Here is a 16,948-nt window from a genome sequence, read left to right on the forward strand (position 1 = left end):
CGGCACTCCATTGCCCCATCAATCCTCAACGCCACAATTCCCAAGCATATCAGGCAAGCCAGAGCATCATTCCCTGCACAGGCGAGCAATGTGATGCTTCTGAGATATTTCGAAATGAAAGGCGCTTTATAAAATAGAGGTTGTTATTATGATATTGTGGTGTAGCTGACTTCTGCTGGTGGCCGAGCCAGCGGTTGGAAATTCCACGTTCCCATAACAAGGGCTAATTGCTCAGCATGAGAGCCACTGTTGTTCACACAGTGCTAGTATTATTATTGCGTTTTATGCGAGAGGGGTTGCTGAGTCAACTCACAGACTGGGATTTGTATCTCCTGCAATAGTGAGTCCGTCGCTCTGGCATAGCGTGACCAGGCCAGGTTTATTGTCCAGAAAAAAAACACAAATGTCCAAAAAGATAAGCGTGTCATTCTGAAAAAGTTGTTACACAATCTCCCAACTTCATTCACGCAAGATTATTAATTTTGGAAATGTACAAAGTGTTGCCCTGCTAAAATGCAATTAAGTCTCTAAATCAATTACATCCGTGGGTCATTGACGCTTTGCTGATGAGATAGACTTGCTGTAGTTGTGTGACAGTCGGTTTCCCAGTGTTTCACACTTTTAATTAACGCATTAGTAGCACGTCGGCTCTGAAAGTGTAGAGAACGCAATACATCTTAAATGCCTTAAAAAAACTCTTTTGCACTTGAAATAAGTGGTTATACCGACACACACTGATCTAAATTATTACTGAGAAGTATCCGACACCCATTATCCCGTATAATCCAGTTACGCGTGAACACAGCCCAACACCAAAGGTCCTTTTCAGGGCAAAACTTACCGCAGGTTTGGGGCCGTCACTACGTTTGTACCATCTGAATGTAGAGTGCCTATCAAGACCCACGTGCAACTTCTTGGGACGTTTCCTCAAACTCTACATGGTCGGCGTGCTCCCGCTCAACGAAACCCGAACAGCCGACGACCAAAAAGCCTCAAAAAAAAGAAATGAGCATGTAAATGTTAGCTAGGAGAGCGACCTCCTCGACGAGGGCACGGAAGTGGCTATGTTAATGTCAGGGATTAGCATGATGTTAATGTGAGAAATTAGAGGGCACGGAAGTGGCTATGTTAAAGTGAGAGATTAGCATGATGTTAATGTGAGAAATTAGAGGGCACGGAAGTGGCTATGTTAAAGTGAGAGATTAGCATGATGTTAATGTCAGGGATTAGCATGATGTTAATGTAAGAAATTAGAGGGCACGGAAGTGGCTATGTTAAAGTGAGAGATTAGCATGATGTTAATGTGAGAAATTAGAGGGCACGGAAGTGGCTATGTTAAAGTGAGAGATTAGCATGATGTTAATGTCAGGGATTAGCATGATGTTAATGTAAGAAATTAGAGGGCACGGAAGTGGCTATGTTAAAGTCAGGGATTAGCATGATGTTAATGTGAGAAATTAGCATGTAACTGTAGAAAAGAAGAAGAGCAGCCTCCTCGACGAGGGAGTGCAACCCAACGTGTGTAATCCAAAGGGCCTGTGAGCATGAGTGCAATCCAAAGGCATGAGAGTGCAATGCAACAGACATGTGAGCATGAGAGATTTAAGAAAGAGGCAGAGAGAGACACACAGAGAGTCGAAATAACAGCTGACATAGGCAGGTTGGATGGAAACATCACAGTCAGTTAAGACTTTACCTGGTTAATAACGTCCTTCCAATAATTGCTCAATTTGTACCCATCCTGCAACGGCAGAGGTATTGGAGGTATTGGTCCTACCGTGTTTCAGATCTGCCTTGTGTTCACGGACGCGGTCCGAGACATGTCGTTTCGTTTCCCCAATGTAGCTGCTGCCGCAACCACAGCTCAGTTTGTAGACACCAGGGTATTGCATGTCAGGAATCACATCCTTTTACAGATGGGATTAAATCACGGATTTTGTGTACTGTGTTGAAACAAACCTGGATCTTATGTTTGTTTAAGATTTTGGAAATCTTTTTGGTAACCCCTGCTATGTACGGTAAAGTGATGGTTTTGGTTGGATCCTCAGAAGGTTGTCCCCGCATGGCTGGGGAGACAGCTTTGCGGATCGTACGGTCCGAGTATCCGTTCATCCTGAGGGCTTGGTGTACGTGCTCCAACTCACTGGCTAGGTGGTGCTGGTCAGAGATGCAACGGGCCCTATGGTGTAGTGTTTTGATGAGGGAATTCTTCTGGGCCGGACGGTGGTGGGAGTCAGGCTTTAGATAGGCATGCGTGTGGGTGGATTTCCTGTAGACTGAATGTCCCAACGAGCCATCAGGTCTCTTCTCGATCAAAACATCCAGGAATGGTAGCTTGCCATCCTTTTCCACTTCCATGGTGAATTTGATAGACGGGTGCATGGAATTGATGTGGTTGAGAAATTGGTTCAGTGCTGGCAGACCATGTGGCCAGATGACAAACGTGTCATCTACGTATCTCCTCAAGGACAGACGTAGGGTCGATGTCTGGATGGCCTCATTCTCAAAATTTTCCATGAAAACATTCGCTACCACTGGCAATAAGGGAGAACCCATTGGGGTACCTTCATTTTGTCTGTAGAATGTACCATTCCAGGTGACGTATGTGTTGGTAAGACAGTGCCTTACCAAAGTTGGTACATCTGGATTCAGTCCTTATTGGACCAAGTCTTCAATGATTGCAATGGTTTAAAGCTTTCGTGACTGCAGGGATTCATCTTCTTGGTCCTTTCGGTAAAGTCACGTAGAAGGAAAATAATAAAATAATAAAAATAAAACATAATAAAATAATTCTCACAACGCAAGCAGCCGTCTTCTACCTGAAGATGGCTGCTTGCGTTGTGGCCGAAACGTCGTGAGAATTATTTTATTATGTTTTATTTTTATTATTTTCCTTCTACGTGACTTTACCGAAAGAACCAAGAAGATTGCAATGGTATCAAGTACAGGTACATTGGTGAACAGAGAGACTACATCGAAACTGACAAGCAAATCATCCGGAGACAGTGAGATGTCCTTGATTAGAGAAACCAAGCGAGTTAAGTACAGCTGAGGTGGACTTGCCCGTTGAGGAGGCCGCTCTACTATCTTACAGTTACATGCAAATTTCTCACGTTAACATCACTAGCCCCGGCCACTTCTTTATGACCCTTGGGCTACACCCATTTCACACCTTTTAAAACAGTCTGCCTCAGCAGCAGACCATGCTTTTCCACCTGATGACGGACGCTTGTGTTGCGCCCAAAACGTCGTCATCTATTTTATTTTATACCTACGTGACTTTACCGAAAGAACCAAAGAGATGGATTCCTGCAGTCACGAAAGCTTCAAATCAAGATTCGTTTAGAGTATTTAGTTGCTATACATTTCCACGTGATAAGCCACTCCGCTGAGCTCTCATTTGTGGCCAGGTCGCTTCTGAAAAAGGAGCCGAATAGTTCAACAAAGAGCACGGAGCATCTGTCGGCTCCTCCAGGAGCCACGCAACTGTGGAGGACCTTGCCAAGGCTATAGACCAGGCCACATCATCATCATCATCATAGTGTGCCTGATACTGGATAAACATATGTCAGGACACGAGCTTAAGTCAGAAATGACAAATATTTGTAAAACTAAATTTAAACCATCTGCACCGGACACACAATGGACAGGACCGCCAAAGCAAAAACGTGATTCCAAAGATGATCGTGTGCGGCATCATGACAGGCGTTGTACGGTCTGACTGCTGTGGAATTGGGATCATGACCGTACACGTGCTTGAGTGAAATCAGGAAGCGTGTCCTGTCAGGCTCCACTAGAGCGCTGGTCACACGTGATGCATGGAGATGGGGACTGACCGAACCGAAATCAGTGACCCGCAATTACAACTTGGATCTGTAAGAGCAGCATCAATCTATACGTAACTGGATTTCAAACCACACACGGCGACATACGTCTGTATTGATTTGACCGTAACTGTATTTATTTTAAATGTAATATCGCCTCCACTCAAGGCGGGGTATCAAACCATTGCACGCGAAAATAAAATGCAAAGACAATTGAGTAATGTTTTAGTAAAAGGCCACGAGAAAAGTGAGTCTCGCACTCCTAAACACCCTGTGGCTCGTAGCGATCCTTGGGCCAACGCTAGAGAAGGCCCGATCCTCTAAGCGTCGAGCGCAAGAGCCGAGGCTGGGAGAGTAGTCGTAGTAGTCGCTCCTGCTCTGAAGAGCGAAGTAGAGCATCAACCCCAGCCGTGTGGCAGATCACTCGGGACCGCAGGTACCTTGGTCCGACCACGCAGAGCTTTATAAACCACAATGGCTAACTTATACAACGAATACGCAGCGAGGCTCGCTATTGTTTGCACCGACAACAGCTGCAGTGGGGGCATCAGTGGGACCTCAAACCCCAGGGCCAAAAATCCGAAGATTTGCTGGCGTCCGTGCACCGTCACTGGGGTGGTCGTTGCGCGTGCGTGGTGGCGCATGTTGAAAATCAAGCAATTTTTTTTTACAATTTCATACAAAGTTGTCTACAATTTCATACAAAGTTGTCTACAATTGGCTTGCTGTATGTGATAAAAAATATATTGGCACGAGAAATGTATTGCTACAGGATACTGCATCTAAGCTAGACCCAGAGTGAATGTAGAAGAAAAAAAGTTGCACATAGATGACCTGATGCAAGCAGTGATGAATGAGAAGAACCTGGCACGATTTGGACACGTGTAGGATGGACAACAGCAAAATGAAGTGTGTTGTTCAGAAAAATGGAAGGAACCGGACAGAGTGGAAGACCTAACAAAGGATGGCTTGACGACACGAGAGATTAGTGGCAGAAATATTTGGCCACCACTTGCGAATATTGGTACAAGACAGAGGAAACTAGAAATAAATGCTGAAATGTCCAGTGAATACCCACGGGCTATCTGCCCATGGATCGTAATGATGACGATGTGATAAAAACAAGTCGAGGCTCCACAGGCCTATCTCCCTCCCACGCGTGGCTTGACACCGACCGGCAAGCCAAGAACCAGAACGCACTAAACGGGGTCCTTGACAGTCACAGCGTCTTTTATTTTTCCACTGAGAAAGAAACTGTCAGTTTATATATAAAAAAAAAAGAAAATGTTGAGACAAAAAAAATAACTTACACAACTGGGAAAAATGTTCTGAGAATAAAAGTCCCACCAAAAGCAAACGCCGCCAGTTGCAAGGTCCGGTCTCATTCTCCAGTGTGGTTCCATCTCCAACCGTCACCATACCCAGTCATCCTCGCAGCAGCGGTGCCATCTTGGATAGCCATTGGACAAAGACGCTCGCCGCGTCGCGCGCTTTCGTGGCCGACTGGAACGCTCTTCCTTCCGATATTAGGAAGCTACTGGGAGCTATGCGCTTTTAAATCAGAATCTAGATTGAAAACTAATTCCTTTAGAACTTTGTGTTTCGTTTTGTTGTCCTTCTCCCGCACCTCCGATTAGCACGGATGGCTACGTATGGTGCGAAAGAAGTTCAACATACATACATCTTTTCTTACCAGCTCGCTCACCCTCCCTCTAACTGATGCTGAAGTAACTTTGTATTGTAGATTCTGATAACCTGTGTTGAATGGAAACCTTAAAACAAATAATATTTGGCTACAAATAGAATGGCATCATGAAAAACAGTAGCACTATAATTTCCAAACACAAAAAAACCTAATCTGTTCAAAGAAGATCGGCAAGAACTTAGAAAATATTGATGAAAGAAATTGGCAATGCATGTCATACACCGACACTTTTGAACTGTAAAGTTAAACAAAAAAATTATTATGCGCGATCACGAAGATACTTTCTGAATTTGGACATTTGTGAAATGTATGACTTAAAATTTAAAACCCAAAATATCCATGTGCGAGACTTTTGTAATTCCCACATCTGGCGGTGTGGGCGTGGCAGCCTGTGCCAGCCTGTGGCAGCCTGTGGCAGCCTGTGGCAGCCTGTGGCAGCCTGTGGCAGCCTGTGGCAGCCTGTGGCAGCCTGTGGCAGCCTGTGGCAGCCAGCAGGGCTTGTCCTCACTGCACCAGGCGGTAGGTGATGTAGCGTCCGGCCGTCTCACTGGGCCGGATGATTTTCACCACCTGAAACACAATCACGCACACACCACCACCACACACACACAGACATACCACCACCACATGTTATTTTGATCTAAATATCATGTTCCCACAAACTAGTCACAAGTATGACACTTTGCATCATTTACAGTGCCAGTAGTATACGTTCATTATCACCATCATCAGCCTATGGTCAACCCACTGCTGGATGAAGCTTCTCCAAGTTTCCACCATTTCTCATGATCACGTTATGTACTGCAATGCCAGAATAACATTTTTCTAAATCAGAATCAGAATATTATTTGTACTGGAGGATTCCGATGAGCTATAAAGCTCGTTTTTTGTTTTACAGATGTCCAGTCGGGGCACGGGGTCAGAACGGTACAACACAAAAAACGCGATAGGAGTGCCAAGTATAGGAAAGGTAAACAACGTGATTGTTGTAATTGTGTTTTTATTAACTAGCAGCCCCGCACATCCTTGGGATGTGACCCAAACCGTTTTTCTACTTTTACTTATGCTATAGAAATAAGAAATTACGCTTTAAAATGTTTTTGCTAACCCGAGTCTCAAGATTATTTTTCAGGATGGTTCTGCCAAGCGGTGAATTTGCTCCCTTCGGTAATTCCAACTCGGCAACTTGCAAAACCGTTTTACAGCTTTTGGATGTTTAGCCAACATCGACGACAATTCATGTATTTGTTTGCAATGGGAGGAAACTGGAGAACCCTGGAGGAAATCCATGCGGAGCGAAGGCAGAACATACAAACTCCACAGAGAAAGGCATCAAAGTTGGGAATCGAACCCAGAGCCATGTTGCTGTGAGGTACAAGTGTGACTACTGCGGCGTCACCCATGAATGTAACAAAATGACACGCACACATCTCGACTGGAATTTGCGGATTTTCGCGATGCAGTATTTAACCTTGAAACATTGAATCGGTTTTCCGACTTTGTTTGCCGTTGGCCGGGAGAGTTGGGCGAGGAACGCAGCTCACCTGGCCGCGCTTGAGCCCAAAGTACCTGGCGACGGGGTCGCCCTGCTGGATGCGAGGCAGCTGAGACTCCTTCAGCTTGCTGCGATGCCGTCAAGGAGGCAAGCGGCAACGCGAAGAGCCCCCCAGCGCACCGGGCGCTAGGCGTGCGCACACCGGCGCGCGTCCGCACGTGCGTCATCACAAGCACCCCCACGCACGCACCCCTGAAGCCTTTTGCCGTGGTTACATCCATGGGGACTCGACGGTATTATTTTTATTCCAGAAATAAAAGTTGAACCGTAACGTTTGGCAGTGATTCAGGCTTCCTGGATTAATCCGTCTTCCTGGATCTTGTCCTGGTGCTGTTTGACATAGTTTTAAATAAAATGTCACATCAGATTCCTAAACTTAGTTGTGAGGATTGTTCTTTAAACTCACCGTTAAGCTGAAACAATTATTGGCAACATTAAACTTGGCCCTCTTGGGCCATGTTGGGTGCTAGAGGCTTCTTAACGTCCCAAATTTAGTCCGGTTATTACATAGCCTCACAAAAATCAAACATGAATCATACTAGCGATGAAATCCTCGTTGTTAAGTTGATGTGTATGGTGCGTGCATAGTGGCAAGGGGCAGCGGCTGGGCAGCAGCGGAGGATACTATCTTGCCAGGAGTTCCGTCACCTCATCCTTGGTCATCACGTTGTGCTCTGGGACCAACTGCACACACACACACAGATAGACAAAGATCCCCCATATAGCCTTTAACAGATTGTTGGGGCAAGTGCTGTTTGCGAGCACCTATGAAGGCTGGCACGGCACACAAGGGGGTGGATGGCTAGTACCATGCCCGGCTGCCTTTGTCTGCCCAGTGTTGATGTTTACAAATCGTACCATGTGCTCACTTAAATACCGGTGAAAATGTTCGCTACGGTTATTGGTTGAGAGTGGTAATCCGGACTCGGGTCGCTAGGTTCGTAGCGCAGAGTGCTAACCACTGCACTACCGCTCCCCCATTGCAGACATATACATATGCAGATAATCACAAAGCTGTACACACACTGGCACATCTATGTGCGAGCACATGCCCAAGTCCTGGATGTCAACTCATATGACCAGACGTATTTTGCCAGCATCAAGATGATATAAAAAGAAAAGGGTGAAACATTTCTGGCAATAATACAGGCGGTGTTAAGATGCTCAAACACCAAACAGGTGCCTATGACAAGGCATCAAGTCCGCATTAACCACACATGCTTGTTGGTGAAACACGCAAACAAATATGGTTTGATAGTGTATGCAGTGTCCTTGAAATTGAGTAGCCTGCACCCGAGGGGAGACCGCCGCTTTCATGGCTCTGTCTCACCAGTGCTGAAGCCCAAAGAACGCCGAAAGGCAAAGAGCACAAAGTCAGCCGTCAAACGTGGGGGGCTCCATTTCTGTATTTGAGAAAATGTAATGTCACTCGATGAATCTAGGATTGGAAAAATATTCATGCAATATTCGTACGTGCGCCTTTTGGTGTCATCTGGTCGAACACCATATGAGACTAGGCTCTAAGAAAAGCTGTTTTTGGTGTGGACCAATCAGTTTCAAGGACAATGCATAAATTATCAGAGGATTGTTTTTTGTTTGCACTGCAAGTATTGTGGTTAATGTAAACATGATTCCTTGCAAAAGGAGTCAGTTTTGTTGCCAGAAAAAAGGTGGAAAACCCTAATAGAATATTCGTATTGTACTCTGTTAGATCAAATCGAGGTGCATTAATATACGCCAGTACTAATCCGATGTGTAAGGCCACAGTTGTATTGATGAACCTGTTGAGTTTTTGTTGTTGTTTACCTCCAATACAATTTGGGAAGGGTTTCACAGACGATGTCAATTCGCACACGTAACAATGATTTCCTTTGGATAGTTTCCAACAGGGACCATGATATCCTTGTAGAAAGACGACAAATTGTATCACGGATTGGTTGAATACTCAACCTATATAATAAATGACCGTTGAGGGATAGCGTGTGAGAGCTGAATATGCAATGCCAGTAATTATAACCAAGGCATGCAGAGTTCCAGAAAACCTCCCGAGTTCTATTACCTCGTGCTCTGTAATGTTGATGAGAAGCTCCTGCTGCAGAAACTGCTCCAGGATGTATTTCGGGGCCATGTCAACCAAAGACTGTGACATACAACATCACAACACACACAGAAAGTTAACCAGAGACTGACACACAACATCACAACACACACAGCATGTCAACCAAAGACTGTGACACACAGCATCGCAACACACACAGCAAGTCAACCAGAGACTGTGACACACAACATCACAACACACACAGCATGTCAACCAGATATGTTACACACAACATCACAACACACACAGCATGTCAAGCAAAGACTGTGACACACAGCATCACAACACACACAGCATGTCAACCAAAGACTGTGACAAACAACATCACAACACACACAGCGTGTCAACCAGATATGTTACACACAACATCACAACACACACAGCATGTCAACCAAAGACTGTGACAAACAACATCACAACACACACAGCATGTCAACCAGATATGTTACACACAACATCACAACACACACAGCATGTCAACCAAAGACTGTGACACACAACATCACAACACACACAGCATGTCAACCAGATATGTTACACACAACATCACAACACACACAGCAAGTCAACCAGAGACTGTGACATACAGCATCACAACACACACAGCATGTCAACCAGAGACTGTGACATACAGCATCACAACACACACAGCATGTCAACCAGAGACTAGGACATACAGCATCACAACACACACAGCATGTCAACCAGAGACTAGGACATACAGCATCACAACACACACAGCATGTCAACCAGAGACTAGGACATACAGCATCACAACACACACAGCATGTCAACCAGAGATGTCACACACAGCATCCCAGCATCACAACACACACATCATGTCAAGCACAGACTGACACACCGTATCACAACACACACAGCAAGTCAACCAGAGATGTGGCACGCAGCATCAGCACACACAGCACATTAAACCACAGACTGTGATACACATCAGCACACAGCACATCACAACATACACAACATGTTAACCACAGTTACACAACGGGATCGCAACACACACACACACAATGTCAACTAGGAATTGTGACACAGAACGGTTTCAGCAGCTGCCGTTCGGCACAACAGAGCTTGTGTCTGGCTGGGTGCACTTTGAGGCCATGTGAAGTGTCAATGGCTCACTGATGGGAGGTCACGGGACATATCCAGATGCTACGGGTTAACCGACTGGGATGACTGGCAGATGCACCACCTGTGCTCCCCACTAGGCCAACTTGCGACGTTTCATCTGCCCGGCGCACCGCTCATTGTTGCGAGCATTGCTCCTCCCAAAGACACAGATCACACACAGGCACCTGCATACACATGTGTAATCTTCTCCAGTCTCTGCATGTGTGCCCCATCTCTCTTCCATGTCATCTCATTTAATTCCACGTGATTCTGTGTCTCATCGCTAGTTCACGGCTCTCTCAAGCCCCCCTTGCGTGTGGCTCTCTCCGAGTGCGCCAGGCTTCTCATTCTGACTTCTCCTGCACGTCTGCCATATGTAAATACCTCCTCCTTATCTCTCTCACCTAGAGACCCGTGTCTCTTATCTTCCTGTTCTTTCTTCTCCATTAACTCCATGCAAGTGTTAATATTTTCCTTCGAGATCTCTCATGACCGTCTCTTTCTGCCTTCCAGATCTCCACTCCCTCTGTCTCTCTCTAATCTCATTTCACCGTGTCTTCCCACTAAGCCCTTGCCTTCATTTCTTTGAAATGGAATTATATTTGATAAAAAAGCCCCAAATTGAAAATGAACAGAAAAAGTAAATAGAAGAAATAAAAAGCAAGGACGTTTAAAACTGATCACAAACTCAACTCCGGGCATCCACGAAGAACATTCACAACGCCACCACCCAGGCTAAAGTCACACCAACAACTGTGGACGAAAGCTGAGGTCCTTCTGGAATGGACCATCGCTGAAGACCGAAAAGTGGCGGCCCCGATGTGCGGGAATGCAGACGACAAAAAACATGAGCCCGATTGAAGATCCCACAGCCAAACCACCTGGCCTCGCGGTCACGAAGCCTTTCCCTGTTCACCTTGGGGGTGCAACGGACACGTGCTCTGGCTCCTACATTAACGTACATTTGACCACATAGTTCCAGAAGCTTTCGCGATGGCTTTACCAGAGGAATTTCCATCTGGTACAAATACAATGGGATAACTCTATATTGGTCAACTGTGTTATGTGTGCTGATGACCTGGTAAATGCTGCTCTCTCTGAGAAGACGTTGCGAGACTCAGCTGCTGAAAATGGCACTAACAAGTGGGGCCTAACCATCATCCCCATAAAAACAAAGCACATGCCTGGGTATTGTCATCAAACACTCCACCCCCTGAACAACACCGGGACCTCTCAAGGAGGGCGGTGTGGATCATATCTTCTGCACGAGCGGTGATGAGGGTTACAAGACGAACCGCATTTCAGCTGTGCGGGCAAACCTCACCCAACGGAACGCATTGTGAACAGTCGCCCCTTGTAATCCCTTCCCAGTGGGATGACAAAAAGTAATTTCTCCCATCAGACGATGTTCTTGACTGGTTATCTAAACTCCATCTGCTCTTGCAAATGTTGCTGTTTCTATACGACAGAAGAAGTCCTACACAAGGCCACCTCCATCCGAAAATTGTCCATATTTCATCATTAAACATTTTGGCTGTCTCTTCATGCACACTCCCTCTTGCTTAGCATCTTGTCACGAGTTAAATCGCCTCCAGTGATGTGCACAGGGGAGGCCCCTTTCCCTAATGATTTGTGACGCATCTGCCGTTTCCTTAACGAAGTGTCTCTACATCACTTGCCTGGCTTTTACCATGTATTGTGAATTACTGTTTAGATTTAGAGAGACTGCTTTGTTTATGTAGATTACATGGCAGGGCTGCGGGTGTGAAACATTAGGTGTGAAATGAAGAAAGACATGTCTCCACCCGGGACCGTGGTCAAAAACACAGCGATTTTATGATCAATGGAAAAATGTACCAGTCTTTGAAATTGGAGGATGAACACCCCCAGTATGTTTTACTAGGCTGAGGCAGGAGGAGTTAAAACCGACGGCTGATTCTAGGCCAGCGGTTGAGTAGTCATGTTCAAGGAGACACGTCAAGGATTGTGTCGATGCCATAGCTCATGAGTACATAATTTAACAAATAAGCAGGCCTGCAACTGAAGGCATGTTTTGTCGTTGGAATAATTAATCGAAGAAGTGACTTACACACAAGGTGAGTACACCAGTAGCAAATAATAAAAAAAAACTATCCATGAGTGAATGATACTATATAATGCTGCTTATTCCCAGCTGATGTGGGTATAAAGTGTAGAGGGTTTGGGTTGCTGCATTGGGCCACATTTGGGAAGGGGCGTGTGGTGAGGCCGCGTGGTGGGGCAGCGTGGTGAGGCCACGCGGTGGGGCAGCGTGGTGGGGACACAGGGTGGGCCCGCGTGGAGGGGCCATGGCACGTGGCCATGTGGTGGGGCCGCGTGGCGCATGCAGCACTGTACCTGCTTGGCGGACGGCGTCATGCCCTGCTGCACCACGATGATGGCCCGGGTGATGTTCTCCTCCTGCATGCGCTGGCAGTAGAGCTTGATGGTCTTGATCCCCACCTTGGGCTCCTCTGTGACGGCAAGGATTTGCACAGAGCACGCGTGTTACACCCACACGTGTGTTACACCCACACGCGTGTTACACCCACGCGCCGTGCCCCTCTAATCCAGCACGCGCACGCATGGTCAGCGCAGTGCAACGCACTGACACTCGTGCGAGACATCCAACTGCAGAGTAGAGGTGGCTGGTAGATTGTAGTACACCAGCAGGTTGCTGACCAATCTGTATATCTTTTTTTGAGTATTATCTCATGATTTGCATGCGTTTCTTCCATCAGCACAAAAAACACGTTAAGAAATTGACCAAACATTCCAATGACTATGGAATCAGTGGAGCTTTTCTGGATATATAAAGGACATTTTGATTATTCAACTGCCCTACCAGCAGCGAGCAAGTGCACTTGCAATTTTTGCTTGTGGACATGCGTATGCACATGCAGAGCTGCATGCACGTATAACTGAAATCACGAGTGCGCAAGTCACGTGCGTGTGTGGATATGGATTTGGATGTATGTGGGGAGCGGTAGTACAGCGGTTCGCGCGCTGCATTACAAACCCGGCGGCACGGGTTCAATTCCTGCTCACGGTCAACACCAGTGATGATTATTTTAATTGGTCCTGGGCCTCCCCTAGGTCAACTCTGCCTCAAATGAGTACCTGGTACAGTGTGTAAAACATCGCCACTCGCGAGACAAAGTGGTGCTGATTCTAGTTTTGAAGCTTTCGTGACTGCAAGGATTCATACTAGGTTTTCTCGGTAAAGTCACGTAGGGTAAAATAAAATAATAATAAATAAATAATAAACATTCTAGAAATAATAATAGAAATCAAATAATAAATCACGACGTTTTGGAGGCAACACGTCTCCGTCATCAGGTGGGACCGTCACAGCTAAAATTTACTGTATCAAGTGGTGCTGGCCGCCCACCCCCTGGTGTGCCGTGCCGGCCTTGATAGGTGCAGCTCGCTAACAGCACTTGCCCCAACAGTCTGTTAAGGCCACACGGGGGGATCTTTGTGCGAGTTCTCGTACCAGGGAAGAAGACGAACATCTGGTCGGTGGGGTCGTCGTTGTGGGCCACCAGCACGGTGAGGTCGGAGCGCCGGGGTCGCCCTTCGCTGGGCTTGTCCCCGAACTGAGAGCGGAACTCCTCCAGGGACTGGTCCAGCTCATCCTGGGTCACCAGGTACCCACGGTCGTGGCACAGCTACACACGGTGGGACAGCGACAGATACACACGCAGTGCTGTACGTACGGACAGTATATTGAACTTCGTTCGCACCGTACGTAGCCAACCGTGCGGGGAAAAGGATAACAAACTAAATAGAAAAAGCAGTTCTAAAGAATCTTCTTGGTTCTTTAGGAAAAGTCACGTAGAAGGGAAGTAATAAAATCATAAAACATAATAAAATTATTCTCACGACGTTTCGGCCACAACGCAAGCAGCCGTCCTCAGGTGAAACCAGGTCCGTCGAGGCTTTGTCGGCTTTGTCGCCTCGACAGACCTGGTTTCACCTGAGGACGGCTGCTTGCGTTGTGGCCGAAACGTCGTGAGAATAATTTTATTATGTTTTATTTTTATTATTTTATTACTTCCCTTCTACGTGACTTTACCGAAAGAACCAAGAAGCTGAATCCCTGCAGTCACGAAAGCTTTAAATCAGTTCGAAAGAAATTAGTTTTCAATCACTACGTCTCTTCATATTCGCTGCCCCGCAAATCAGAGCGCCGCACTTAAAGGCGAAGTGGTGAACATTTTAATTGCAGTGACAAGAGGAATTGCCGCCTCCAGAGATGTAAGCTCACTTGTGTGCGAGCGAGTCGATACACTTCTAAAGTGTGCCAACAACGCCAAAGCGTGGCACCAAATCTAAACAAGTTGGCGGCCCTAAGCCAAAAGTGTCAATTCCCTACATCAAGCGCCAGGAGACGCATGGGGCAACTCCTGGGGATTCCTTCAAAGTGGTTCTGGTTCGATAATTGTTTTTTACCCTTTTATCTGGCAACAAAACTGACACCTTTTTTACAAGGAGTCATGTTTGCATAGACCACAATACCTGCAGTCATAATGCAAACAAAAAACATAACTCTGATAATGTATGCACTGTCCTTGAATTGCATTATGACTGCAGGTATTTTGGTCTATTCAAACAAGACTCCTTGTAAATAAAAGGTGTCAGTTTTGTTGCCAGATAAAAGGGTAAAAAAACTATTATCATATTTTTTACTGGCAAATGAGGTTCCATTGGTGGTTCTGGTTCGTCAAATGGGGAGGAATGATGGACCGATCCGATCCCTGATCAAACTAATTATTTGGCGATGCTGCTCTTGCGCTGGTAGTGGTGTACAAGCAAATAGAACACAAACCCAACATTTCCCAATAACAGCGCCGTAACAACAAAACGTATACCATAGGCGAAGTTTCGGGCAATGCCCCTTCTTCATTGTACATAGACAGGCAAGCGAGGCAGAGTGAATAATGGCTGGGGACTGCACGGTACATCGGGCATGGTAGAGATCCCTGATCAGCACCCTTCTGCGTGACACCAGATATGGGGGTCAAGCATAACTTTGATGGAATTGTGTCATTCATAATCACTCGTAATCACAGTGAAGCCACGTCGCTAGGCCTGGAGCCAACCCCGGCAAGTGCCTGGCACCACGCCGCTAGGCCTAGAACCACGCCGCTAGGCTTTGAGCCACGCCGCTAGGCAAGGAGCCAACCCCGGCAGTGCCTGGCACCACGCCGCTAGGCCTTGGAGCCACGCCGCTAGGCTTTGAGCAACGCCGCTAAGCAAGGAGCCAACCCCGGCAGTGCCTGGCACCACGCCGCTAGGCCTTGGAGCCACGCCGCTAGGCTTTGAGCAACGCCGCTAAGCAAGGAGCCAACCCCGGCAGTGCCTGGCACCACGCCGCTAGGCCTTGGAGCCACGCCTCTAGGCTTTGAGCCACGCCGCTAGGCAAGAAGCCACCCCGTTAGGCCTTGGAGCCACAGCGCTATCCGAGGTTTCGGCGCCACTCACCTGCATGATGGTCTTGCGGATCTTCCACAAGCGGTACGTCTCCTCGTCGTCATCCATGGTGGGGCCCTGCTTCTGCTGCTGCTCGACCTCTCACGGGGACCCCTCCCAGCGCCCTGCGAACCCCGCTCGGTCCCCTCCGACCCGCGCTGCTGCTACCCGCCTCGCCTGTCGCCCGGGCTGCGGTCCCCACTGCCCTACTACCACGGCCTGCTCTCTCCACGCCGCGAGTCGCTACTGCGCATGCGCGCGGGTGTGCGCGCGCGGTGCCAGCTCGGAGGTTTTTTTCTTTCCCCCCCACTCCGCCTCGGCGATGAGAATCGATTCTTTGAATCGCAGCGCGACGATTCCGTGCAACGATGGAATCTATTAGTGAGCTCCCACCGCGCACGTGGTCCGCCTCGAGGTGCACCAAGCCTGGCACGAGATGCACCTAGCCTGGTACGAGGGGCACCTAGCCTGGCACGAGATGCACCTAGCCTGGCACGAGATGCACCTAGCCTGGTACGAGATGCACCTAGCCTGGCACGAGATGCACCTAGCCTGGTACGAGATGCACCTAGCCTGGCACGAGATGCACCTAGCCTGGTACGAGATGCACCTAGCCTGGCACGAGATGCACCTAGCCTGGCACGAGGGGCACCAAGCCTGGCACGAGGGGCACCTAGCCTGGCACGAGGTGCACCTAGCCTGGTACGAGGGGCACCTAGCCTGGTACGAGGGGCACCTAGCCTGGTACGAGATGCACCTAGCCTGGCACGAGATGCACCTAGCCTGGTACGAGATGCACCTAGCCTGGCATGAGGTGCACCTAGCCTGGTACGAGAGGCACCTACCTGGCACGAGGTGCACCTAGCCTGGCACGAGGTGCACCTAGCCTGGCACGAGATGCACCTAGCCTGGCACGAGGTGCACCTAGCCTGCTACGAGACGCACCTAGCCTGGTTCGAGATGCACCTAGCCTGGCACGAGATGCACCTAACCTGGTACGAGATGCACCTAGCCTGGTACGAGATGCACCTAGCCTGGCACGAGATGCACCTAGCCTGGCACGAGAAGTACCTAGCCTGGTACGAGGGGCACCTAGCCTGGCACGAGACGCACCTAGCCTGGCACGAGACGCACCTAGCCTGGTA

The 16,948-nt window shown here is 47.8% G+C and overlaps 1 protein-coding gene across 2 annotated transcripts; it reads right to left on the bottom strand.

Moving 5' to 3' along the window:
• Positions 1 to 5,036: 5,036 nt before the first annotated feature.
• On the bottom strand, positions 5,037 to 16,053 carry POLR2E (RNA polymerase II, I and III subunit E). Of its 2 annotated transcripts, XR_013585624.1 has the most exons (8): positions 15,816 to 16,053; positions 13,825 to 13,999; positions 12,687 to 12,802; positions 9,144 to 9,224; positions 7,710 to 7,768; positions 7,074 to 7,152; positions 5,960 to 6,099; positions 5,037 to 5,911 (listed from the first exon to the last, which is right to left on the bottom strand). XR_013585624.1 is itself a non-coding variant. In XM_078595689.1 (7 exons), the coding sequence occupies exons 1-7, from the start codon at positions 15,870 to 15,872 to the stop codon at positions 6,034 to 6,036; spliced, it is 633 nt and encodes a 210-aa protein (XP_078451815.1). In that variant the 5' UTR covers positions 15,873 to 16,053; the 3' UTR covers positions 5,037 to 6,033. The 2 variants fall into 2 exon arrangements, 1 of the variants encoding a protein (XP_078451815.1); XM_078595689.1 differs by having other exon boundaries at positions 5,037 to 6,099.
• Between the last annotated feature and the right edge of the window lie 895 nt (positions 16,054 to 16,948).

The sequence above is a fragment of the Lampetra planeri genome, chromosome 6, assembly GCF_965212315.1.
Source record: "Lampetra planeri chromosome 6, kcLamPlan1.2.h2, whole genome shotgun sequence".
In the NCBI taxonomy this organism is placed as follows: Eukaryota; Metazoa; Chordata; class Hyperoartia; order Petromyzontiformes; family Petromyzontidae; genus Lampetra; species Lampetra planeri.

What these genes read in the sequence shown, in the direction of transcription:
- POLR2E (XM_078595689.1), bottom strand. Translation starts at nt 15,872, where the DNA reads ATGGATGACGACGAGGAGACGTACCGCTTGTGGAAGATCCGCAAGACC. An exon ending in TGACGCCGTCCGCCAAGCAG is followed by an intron (nt 9,225 to 12,686) that starts GTACAGTGCTGC and finishes TGTATGTCACAG; the next exon opens with TCTTTGGTTGACATGGCCCC. An exon ending in TTGGGCTCAAGCGCGGCCAG is followed by an intron (nt 6,100 to 7,073) that starts GTGAGCTGCGTT and finishes ATTGTGTTTCAG; the next exon opens with GTGGTGAAAATCATCCGGCC.